General features: G+C 35.3%; 1 protein-coding gene across 8 annotated transcripts in view; it reads left to right on the forward strand.

The window, feature by feature from the left end:
• Positions 1-12,189, forward strand: part of KCNH7 (potassium voltage-gated channel subfamily H member 7) — a 460,792-nt gene that overhangs the window by 390,539 nt on the left and 58,064 nt on the right. For all 8 annotated transcript variants that reach the window (XM_060302349.1, XM_060302355.1, XM_060302352.1 and 5 more), the window contains one exon: positions 3,750-4,175. In XM_060302349.1, the coding sequence (XP_060158332.1) occupies positions 3,750-4,175 (426 nt within the window). The remainder of the gene's footprint in view (positions 1-3,749; positions 4,176-12,189) is intronic.

Raw genomic sequence — 12,189 nt, forward strand, 5'->3', positions numbered from 1 at the left:
AATCTTCTGAATCAATAAGATAATCACTTCATAACAGAGTACTGCCATCTACCTGATTTCAGTGCCTATGATGGCATGTGGATTTACGAGAGTTCATGATACCAAAGCATTCTGTATAAATAAGTTTTTGAAGTCATTTGGCTAATAAAATTTGTGACAGAATTGAGTGATCATATAACATAGGTATAGCCATGAAGAAGCTTAAGAACCTATATCATAAGGTTTGTTACCATACCAGTTACTAAAAATGCATCGTCAAAACACACTCCATTGTTGTATGTACCAAATTTCAGTGGTTCAGTATTGATAGGTATGTTGGAAGTTAACAAATGAACTACATTTCTGATCCCAGTTCCAGAGATAATTTGATTTATTACTTAATATAGAATTCAATAATGCCTCAAAGTTAAAGTCAACTCCAAGTAAATAAAAAACTTTTAGAGTATTAAGTAGCACCACTTAAATGGGCTTTCAAAGCCTAGTAGGAGCATAATTTGAATTAAAGATTAGATTAGATTATCCTAATACAGCAATAAAATCTTTGAAGTTTGTAATTCTATTCTGACTACATACTTTTTGCAAAAAAAGCATTGAGGTTAGAAGAGAGAAAATTATTTTACCTATTAGATCAAACCACACATAATAGCCAAAGTTCAACCATTTTTGACCTACAGATACGTCAAATATTGAATTAGTGATGGTAGTATGAATTCACTGGTTTTGTAAATATTTTTGTAAATCATTTGTTTTCATTATTTGTCCTTGTATTAGTTCACTAGGGCTACCGTAACAAAATACCACAAAATGGGTGGCTTAAAACAATGAAAGCTTATTCTCTCACAGTGCTGGAGCCCAGGAGTCCAAAGTCACGGTATTGGCAAGGCTGATTTCTTCTGGAGTTACCGGGGGAGAATTTGTTTCATGCTTCTCTTCTAGGTTCTGGGGGCTGCCAGCAATCCTTGGTGTTCCTTTGCTTGCATCTGTATCTGCCTTCATTCTCTCTGTTTGTCTTTGTAGCATTCTCCCTGTGTGTCTTCGTGTCTCTGTATCCAAATTTCCCTTTTTTTATAAGGACTTCAGTTATTGCATCAGGGCCCACCCCAAGCCACTAGAACCTCATTTTTATTTGATTACATCTACAAAGGTGCTATTTCCAAATAAAGTCACATTCACGGGGATTAGGACCTCAACGTATCTTTGGGGTCCACAATTCAGCCCACAAGAGTCATAGTAAGAGGTGTAAGCTTGAAAAGTTTCAACCTAGTTTTATTTTTGTACATAGTTACCTACCACTATAAATAATAATATAATCATCATTGGAGTTCTGCCCTAAGTATCTTTCCCTTCAAAAGGAGTCTGTATTTTATTCAAACGTGAGCAACGCTAACCTAAGGAGAAAGCCTGAGATCTCTATCATGTCACATTAGGTCTTTTGCTGCCATCCTTCACCACCACTCCCTTGCATTTAATCCATCAGCAACATAAGGCAGCTTATAATTCCTGAACACACAATGCATTGTTTTATGCATCCCCACCTTTGTTCATTCTGTTTCCTCTGCCTGTAATGGCCTTCCCATTCCAACTTCATCACCCCTACCACTTCCTACCCGAAGTCTCAGTTCAAGTGCCATCTTCGCCTAAAAGTCCCCTATGATGACACCCCGCAGCGCTACCACCAACCCCAGGAGCTGAGTGAACCTCAACAAGGCTCTCATTTTCTTCCTCGTCTCTCTACCAATCGACAATAAACTGTGATTTCAGGGACAGTGTCTTCCCAGCTTTTCAGTCTCCACTCTTAGCACAACAGTCTTCTAACTGTTAAATGAATGTTTGCATATGTGGGATGGAAAGAGTTCCACCCACAGTTTTTAGTTCTCAAGGGTAACTCCAAGGTGCTGGATGTATTCTAACTTATACTTCTGCTAAAACAAGTATTCAGATAGTCCCGTCTGGGAGATAGGTATCAGAAGTATGAAACTTAATCAGGAAGCAAGCTCAGACAATATCCCCATATTTAGAAATAATTTTTTTTGCTCTCTTTGGATGATTATATACTCTTTTTTTTAATGAGAGAAATTTGTGACTTCAGGGATTTGGGAAGATCTCAAAAATGTAGTCATGTTGCCAGAGTAAACTGAGTGCACAGAGAATAGGAGAAGGAACGGAAAGATAGAATGTGTCCATATTTTAGATGACTTTGAGAGCCAAAATAAGGTTTCGGATTTTACTTTCTACATACTGAGTAGTCCCCGGTTTTTGAGAAAGGAACGTTACATAATGACGTCTTATAAGATGATCCATTCCTTCCAAACCAAAATATCATACATTGGTTTCTATATTAAGCATAACAGGATAGAGTTCTATCAGTCTGCACTTATCAATTGATAGATTATCCAAACATTATTCTTATTTGGATATTGGAAGTTAGATATAGATATAGATACAGATATAGATACAGATATAGATATAGATCTTGGATTCTAAGGATTTTTAGTATTTCATAAACAGTGAAGTCACTTATTTTCCAGAGTTCTCTTTGACTAATAATTCCTGTCATTTCTCACAACTTAAAATAACATTCCTTTTCCACCATATAATTGTAGTTCAAATTTACTCTGGGCTTTACTCTCAATTCTTTATTATTTTTTTCAAAGCTGATTAAATCAGTTTAGCTGTTATCTAAAAACAGCTTTGTCTATTTTAACTGAACTAAGGTTATATTTAAAAGTCATGTTTCACTTCATTTGGGGTTATTTAACTTCTCAAGTTCTTTTTAAGATAAGAACAGTAACTCGTATGTGAAAAAACGTATGGTATATGACAATGAAAATGAGACTTAAAATTGAAATTTGCCGTGATAATTTATTATTAGAAACAAGTTAAAATCTACATGGAAATTTTCTACTGGGTAGTGTCACACTTCAAGTTTAGCTCTTATTTTTTCAGATAAACTAAGACTCTAAAAGGTGAATTAGTTTAGTCTACCCAATGCTTTATTAAGTAGAATGAATCTTAGAGTTTAAGTACCCCTTGATGGCTAAGAATCTTGCAGCCTCTCCAGGTCAATATTCTGAATATCTCCTTGCACCATTCTTTCCACATGGTTCTTTAAATGTGATGAAGGAGTTCAGGTGAAAGTATATTTGTCCCAGAATATAAAATAATCCAACCTTTCAGGAAAAAGTCTCCTTTGTGTTTATTTTAATCCCATGTCCCTTTTTTTCTAATGTTAAAAACAGATTTGCAGGTGGGAAATTTTAATTAAAGATTTGAATGAGTTGAGTTTAATTTATCAAAGTTTAATTATAAATTAAATATATATAAATTAAATATGACCATGAATCCAAGTAGACTGTTTCTAATCATTACAGCCAATCCTTTCTTAAGTTTGAAAACAATTATTCATGTATTAAACTGATTTTATGATTTTCTAAAAACGGCTATGTATTTTTATTTCTGAGTAGTAGTGTGTTCCAAAGGAACCAGTAACCCATTCCTTAGTATCTCAGTGACAATATTCACTATTTTTTAGTGAAAATTATATTTATCAAGAAACACCAATGAGGTTTTCTGGGGTCAAATATACTGGATGGTAGGGGCTTATATGGGTTCCTTTAAATGTACATACTTCACAATTCCATGATTTTTTCTAGAAGATTTTGCTGTATAATTGCCTTAATATTTTTATAGATTTGGAGATTAAATAATCACATTTTTATGTAGTGTATGATTCTCTTTTCTGTATTCAGGTTCTCTCTTTAGGAGCAGACGTCCTACCAGAATATAAACTGCAGACACCACGCATCAACAAGTTTACAATATTGCACTACAGTCCTTTCAAGGCCGTCTGGGATTGGCTTATTCTGCTGTTGGTCATATACACTGCTATATTCACTCCCTACTCTGCAGCCTTTCTCCTCAATGACAGAGAAGAACAGAAAAGACGAGAATGTGGCTATTCCTGTAGCCCTTTGAATGTGGTAGACTTGATTGTGGATATTATGTTTATCATAGATATTCTAATAAACTTCAGAACAACATATGTAAATCAAAATGAAGAAGTGGTAAGTGATCCAGCCAAAATAGCAATACACTACTTCAAAGGCTGGTTCCTGATTGACATGGTTGCAGCAATTCCTTTTGACTTGCTGATTTTTGGATCTGGTTCTGATGAGGTAAGAGCTGCTTAAGAATCTTATTTTCTGAAAGATTGAAGTTATAAAAATGAAGCTATTTTAACTGCAAAAACAGCGGTTGCTTTACAAACTTTCTATATCACACAGATAAAATTCATTTTCAATTGGAAATGCTATAAAATGAAATGGAACATTTTTGCCATTGCAAATAATTCACAATTCTTTCTATTTTTGCTAAGAAATAGTAAAGACTATCTTTTAAACAACAAATTAAACTTTGAGACAAGTGTTTCATAGCACATAGCACATTCCCAGAATGTATAATTTCTACATATTAACTTTATGGATATAAAACTGTCAAAGATGAAGATGCCTCTTTCTTTCTTAACTCATAATTGTGGTTTGCAAGAGCAGGGACTTGTTTTATGTTCAAATTATGTGTAAGAGGCATCTTCTGAAATGTTTTATTCAAAACTCTCTCTTAAATAATACCTAGGTTGGGGGCTTCCCTGGTGGCGCAGTGGTTGAGATTCCGCCTGCCGATGCAGCGGACACGGGTTCGTGCCCCAGTCCGGGAGGATCCCACATGCCGCGGAGCGGCTGGGCCCGTGAGCCATGGCCTCTGAGCCTGCGCGTCCGGAGCCTGTGCTCCGCAATGGGAGAGGCCACAACAGTGAGAGGCCCGCGTACCGCAAAAAAAAAAATAATAATAATCATAATCATAATAATACCTAGGTTGGAAAATATTTCTTGTGTCCCCACTATCTTATAAAGTTGGAAATTTCTTAAAAATATTATTTCACCCTATTATTTTTTGTTTTAAATATTTACTTATTTATTTGTCTGTGCCGGGTCTTAGTTGCAGCATGAGGGATATTCGTTGCCACACACGGAATCTTAGTTGTGGCATGTGAACTCTAAGTCACGGGGTGTGGGATCTAGTTCCCTAACCAGGGATTGAACCTGGGCCCCCTGCCTTGGGAGCGCAGAGTTTTAGCCACTGGACCACCAGGGAAGTCCCCTAAAGTTGGAAATTTTAAGGAAATCTGACAAGTGGATGTGCAGATTCTGGATAGAAAGTCCATATTTTTAATCAGATTCTTCTCAAAGTGTTCTTTGATCTAAAACAAGTTATGTTCTCCTAAAATCTCGTCCAATTTATTGCACTAATTTTTTGTAAATAAATTTCCTGGATTCTATAACAAAGTTTTACAGAAGGTGTGAAAGTAGATCTAAGGGATTAGATTGAGAAAGATAACCTGGGTGTGTTGAATTTTTTAAATTCAGGGTCAGGAATTCCCTGGTGGTCCAGTGGTTAGGACTCTGTGCTTTCACTGCCCTGGTCCTGGGTTCAATCCTTGGTCAGGAACTGAGATCCCACAAACCACGCAGCGTGGCCAAAAAAAAGGAAGAACTAAAATTCAGCGTCCTTTTCTACCTAAGAATCAGTCAGTGCCTCACCATCGTTTTGGTATTTTTTCAAGAGGAGATCAAATATCATAAATGCCCTCTGCAGATGGTTGCTCCCTAACCAATTAGCACTTGAGGACAAGAGAATTCTCCTCAGCCGAGGGAAACAATAGGTTTAGAAGTAAATTTTCTCCCACAGAGCATGCCCGTCTAACTGTGGATGAATTAAGAGCAGGGTAATGACACAATATATTCTTCCTGGATTCTACAAACCTTAGACAAAGTCTCAAACTTGACTTTCTGCATCTATAAGGATGATAATATTACTTTCCCTGCTTAAGTTTTTTTTCTTAATTTGAGACTCTAATGAGATAATATATGTAAAACTCTAGCAAAATACTCAAAAAAAAATCAGCTGCTGCTAAACTAGTTGAACTCTTAATGTTAGATATTCCTAACTTTGGTTTTTAATTAAAAGGCAAGAAAGTGAAATACTTCTTTAAACAATATTCACCTTCATGATTTTCTTACAATTACAATCCACGTAATTACACCAAATAAGTTCTTATTGATAAACAGAGTAAAACCTCACTTTCAAATTTTAACATATATACACCAACAGCAAATTAAAGTTCAGCTTAGTGAAATGGAAGAGTGGCTTAACAATAAATAGGCGAACAAGATTGTTAGGGGAAGTTGATTTACCAATGATATTTAATCAATAGCAATCAAACAAGTGAGTATTAGAATATGCTAATTATTCTAAGATGCAGCACTTGATCAGTTTAATTTCAATTACTATATCATCACTTGAAAATAAAAGTTTATTAAAGTATGTAATTCAAGTAATCACTGTTTCAGACAGAACTTCAAGTGAGCTGAAACAAGAGAAAATTTATGTGATTCACATTAATATAGGATGAAATAGTCTCAGGAAAAAATGGTGTCTGGATCATCTTTCTCATGTAGCATAAAGGAAAAGATGAAGTTTGCCTCAAGTAAAGCAATTCCCATTCTCCACTCTGATTTGTATAATTTCCCGGATTCCTCCCTGTTTCCAAAGCTGCTCCTCTCTCTTTTGAAATGTGATATGATATGGGAAGGATCCTGGCTTTGGAGTCAGACACACCTGGGTTTGATTCGCCTTTGTGCCTCTTACTTGCTGTATTTAAGCAAGATATTTAATTCATTTAGGACTTTATTTCTTTTCTGTAAAATGGTGACAGGTAGGTTCTTGTGATTTCTAAAAATAAAGCAGCATATATGAAGAGACTAGACCAGTAGCAGGTAGGTAGTACTTGCTTACCAAAGGTTACTTCTTTTCTTCTTCCCATCCCATTGGATTAAAGTCCCTGTTTCTTAATGAAGTCTCCCTTTAAAAACGTACATGTTACCACATGAATCCATAAATATCTAAATTATTCAACAAGATTTACTGAGTAGATTTATTGAGATTTATTGATAGACTATCGTATAGTAGTTATTAGATTAGCTAGTTGCAGCTAGGAATCCTGAAGAAAGAGACAGAAAGGAAATGTTTTGAGGACAGTTATTGTCTTGCAAAGCACAGGAATTTGGGGTATGTGGTAGGGAGAAGTAGGTCTGCATCAAGGATAGGAAGTGGAGGGGTGGGTCTGGAAGGAGCATAAAGAATCAGAGATGAAACTTCCTGGTGGATGGACCTGGGGCTACTTTTACCCAACTACAGCAACTGTTTACTTAAAATTCTGAAATATGTTAACCCAAATAAAGGGGGAGGGGGGCAGGTTGGGGGGCAAAAAGAGCTTTTTCTTCCTTTGACTCAGTATTAAAAGTGGACCAACCTGCCCAAAATGACAGGTCTGAGAAGTTTGATGGATGTCTTAGGTTTCTTGTGGATTGGCCCTTAGGGCTCCAAAAGACCATGACAAGTTATGGCTTAGGATTCACTCACTGACCCAAAAGATGTTCCTTCTCTTTGGCACACATTTCTTACCAACTGTTCTCCATGTGCTGGGACTCTTCTACCTCTACATCAGTGTTTCTCAACCAAGTGTATCACAGGCACCCTAGGATGAATCTATAGTTGGTTTTCCGCTACTGTCTGAAACGTTTTGTTGAGTTTAACTTTATAGAATTTGCATTATGAAATCAGTAGGTATTTTGAATGTGTATTGTCAAAGAGTGTCTCCCTAGCCACCATCCCCACCCCACCCTACCCTATCCTACTTTAACGGTGTTCTGAAACTTGACAACTCACAGATCTCACAGGAAATGTTCAATTCTGCAAAGGGTCTGAGCACCCAATTTGAGAGACGTCACATGACAAGTGAGGTCCTCAGTTGGTGCCACGGGGATCAGAGGTACAAGAGCAGATGCTGCGATCACATAGCAACACTCTGTTATGTAAGATGGCTGTCCAGGGATCCTTAGCAAGTGTGTATTAATTTGTTTAGATTATAAACAAAAGTAAAACATAAAATTTTAAATGTTATCATAGAAAACTTGTATCCCCCTCCCCCAAGAATATGTCTGTGAAAGTAGCCAAATTTGGGAAACACTGTTCTAAATGATTTTCTCTCTCTCCTTTTCCCCTCTTCACTCTGAAAACTTCAGAATCCCTTATTGTGAAGGTTGTTCTAGAACTGCAAAATTAAGCTAATTTCCTTCTGTAGCCTCTAGTGTGAATGGTTAATTTCTTCTCTAATAAAAGAAGTACCCATGGATAACAACAACAACAAAAAAGAATCAACTATGAAGGGTAACAAGACCAGTGACGGATCGGATTACTTCATACATTTTTCAAGAGTGACAATGAAGATACCCCTTTTACATACAAACCATAACTATAATCAGGATTTTCAGGATGTAATGATATTTCAGAATAAAATTTCCCCAAAAGTGTATAATATACCATATTACAAGAGTATAAAAACTATTCAGCATTTATTTTTGTTTCTGAGAAAAAAAGAAAAGAAATGCTTCCAGAGAAAAGAGATCTTACGTTCAAATGGACTAATTTGGAAAGTTTCATCATATGAATATGAGAAAAAAAAAACCTCTTTGGATTTTGGCCCCCAAATTAAGTGACAAATTCTAAAATCATTAAGCTAGAGGTCACTCTGATGAGGGATAATCTAGTCCAGGGTTTTTCAAACTGGGGTTTCATGGAGGTGCCCGAGAGTCTCAGAGGCCCTCAAAGGTTGACAGAAGACAGGCTGATAAGACTCAGAACCATCCATCTCCACTATACAAAGAGTAGCTTGATTTTATCTGCTTTACTGATTAGAGTTTCAAGTAAATTTTCAATAGTTTTAACAAGAATTGACCTAATTCATTTTGCCATTTCTAGAAAAGGTTATGGTAACTCCCTTCTCAAGTAGGTTCATTCATTCAATTAGCATTTATTGGAAAAGTCCTAAGTGCCAATGCACTAGACTCTGAGTTTATAGAAAAGAGTGAGACGAGGACCCCACTGCCTGAGAGCTTGCATCCTAGACTGGGAGAGCAGCGGATGAGCAGGTAGAGTACTATCTGATAACAGCTTTAATAGTACTATATTCAAGGGGACATGTGAGCATGGAAGGGGAAGTTTCTGATTACCAGTGGAAGTTTTCCAGGTAGAAAGGGTAGAAAAGTCATGCCCATTAGAGTCATGGAGCTATAAAGTGTTGGTTTCCAGCCCTATCAGAGCTAACATAACAAATATTTTATAATGCCCCTTTCTACTATTGTTAAATAAAAGTCATAGATAATATAGCTTTCTTACATACAAATTTCACAAATATATAATGCTCACCCTTAATATAAAGGAAAAACAAAAGAAATGTTCATAATAAAATACCTAGTAGAATATGTAAATGCTTCAGGCATGTCTGCATAAAAAGATATAATGAAGTTATCAGATGCTTGTACCTACTGATAATGAGAAAGTCCATATTTAAACAATAAATTCAATATTAAATGGGATATTGTTAGTTTTCTTTATATTTGCATTTTAATAAAGGGTTGCATAGAATGTGTGCACTTATAAATATTGATATATATGTGTGTACATGCATTTGTACAGATAGATATGTTTATATGCATATATTAATATTTAGATAGCTAGAAATACTGTGACTGTGATAACTACAAATGTTTACTGATATAGCTGTGCTGTATACCATATAGTATACAAATACCACAAGACCTGTTGTCATTGAAAATGAATAGTGGCAGTAACTGGGCTTGCCTATGTCATTAATACTAATATCTTCCTGATGCTAATGCCATCTGGACAGACCAAGGAAAAGATTCTCTATTTCTTAATTTTTGCATCATCAAGCATCGTGCCATCCATAGCAAATTACCTCAATATCATTGATGCGAAGGAACAATATTATTGGTTCAGTCTCCAGAAAGTCAACTTTTCATTATCTGCCTCAAATTTTTCCATAGTTTGCTTCTCTGTGGCAAATTTTACTTTCAGAGATATTAGTAGTTAGAATCTAGAGCTCCCTGTTTAGTTACTTGCTTCATTAAACTCTTCCTCCCCTGAAAATTAGTAGTATTCTTTTGATTAATTACTTGCTTTGTTGACCTCTCTCCTTTCACACTTCACTGCTATTTTTTATGAATTCTGAATGCAGGCAAGGCCTTTGACAGAAAGTTCATAGAAAAGAGGAGTTTCAGCTCACATTGATATGTTTGCTTCATTAGTCTGATAGATGAATCATGGAATGGATACAAGGAAAAACGTAGCAGGCCTCTGTATAGAAACTCTGATCATCTTGTCAGGATTCTTTCTGAACCTGATCTCTACAATAGTTGTCATTAGTTTGTTGGAAATGAATTTCTAAAACATTAGACATACTCATGTTCAAAGTTAAGTGACAAAAAACATTTTGAAGACCTGCATGCATATATGTGTCTACACATAAAGTCTCTTATTAGATAGTTCTTGGGAATTAAGGCAGAAGTTTCCATTGGCTTGTACTTGAGGCTACTGGTCATGTCTCCAAAAATCTGTGCCATGACAAGTAAAGACACACAGGATCCACAATGGAATAATTTTTGAACTAAGGAAATATAAGTGTATTCCATCAAAAAATTTTGCATTAAGTTCATCACTTATCCATTATTTACATGTGATCCACTGATAAAATTTGCTAAAGATGGCATAAGATACAATTTTTGGTTAAATGTTTCCAGAACAAGTCAAATTCCAATTTTAAAAATATAACATTCATAATTGTTTATTTACTGTAACATTTGCCTAATACTATTTAGAATCATTTGATAACCAGTTTTCCATGTTACTATAACTAAAGAGAAAGAGGTCAAATTGCAGCAAAATAGAATGTTAATTACAAAACAAAATAAAAATAAAAGTGTCTTGACAGTAAAAGCTATTAAATAATGGAGGTTGTAAAATCTTTTTATTTATTATTTTTAAAATATTTATTTATTTGGCTGCATCAGGTCTTAGGTCTTTGTAGCGGCATGCAGGATCTTTTTGTTGTGGCGCGCAGGCTCTAGAGCTTGTGGGCTCAGCAGTTGTGGAGGCTTAGCTGTTGTGTGGGCTTAGCTGCCCTGTGGCATGTGGGATCTTAGTTCCCCTGCCAGGGATCGAACCCACGTCCCTGCATTGGAAGGTGGATTCTTAACCACTGGACCACCAAGGAAGTCCCTAAAATCTTCTTTTTAAAAGCCCATTTTTGGAGGAATTTGTGAGGTTTGGTACTGACTAAGAAAGGCTAAGCTACGTGTCCCCCCCACAAGGTTTTTTACACACTCAAAATATAGCTCTTTGATTGTAGTAGTGAATGTGTTTTAGAAATATTGAAATAGTGTGACTCAAGCTGAACAAAACAAATAGAAACTAGTTTCAATACTATTGAGTTTTATTGGGCAATTTATTGAATGATGAATACAAGTACCAGAACTTAGAGGGAATAGAAATGAAATCTAAAATAAAACATGAGTGTGGAGTTATGAAATGTATTACTCACTAAGTGTTCCCTTTTCCCCATTTGTACCCAAATATTACTTGACAAAGAGGACAGAATGATGGATTAAGTAGAAAGTTTCAATGACGATTCATCCTAACAACCTGTAGGCAAAACCAAAGATCACATACTTATATTTCCTCATTTATAAAAGAATAATTCTATCCACTTACTATAGGCAAAGATTTGAGGGAGTAAACCTCTGAAATAAAGCATTTTAAATGTAAGGTATTTGAAAATGCTTACTAAAAAGAAAGAATTATTTTTCAAAATTATTTTGAAAAATTCTTGAGCATGAGATTTTCTCTCATTGATGATGCTTTCTCAGTTTAACTGTAACCAAACTTATTCTTAAGTAGAGAGTTGTTTAATACTGATAAGAAATCACCTATTCTAATTTTAGCTCTTCAAAAAGAATTCCGCTTACATTAAGAGAGAATGCCTGAACTATTATGAATTGTCTAGTAAAAAAAAAAAAAATCACATAGTTTTCTTGAGTCTGGGTCTAGTATCTAACATAGTGACAAAATTGTAGTTGTTTAGAGTATATATTTTTAATTAAAGTTCAGTTAAGAAAGTCATACTTAATAAAGGAAACTAACTTTTACCTCAATATAAAAATAAAGTACCTAGGGCTTTAATGAACTATGGATGTGGGTACATTTTTTAAAAAT

Source organism: Globicephala melas, chromosome 7 (assembly GCF_963455315.2).
Source record: "Globicephala melas chromosome 7, mGloMel1.2, whole genome shotgun sequence".
In the NCBI taxonomy this organism is placed as follows: Eukaryota; Metazoa; Chordata; class Mammalia; order Artiodactyla; family Delphinidae; genus Globicephala; species Globicephala melas.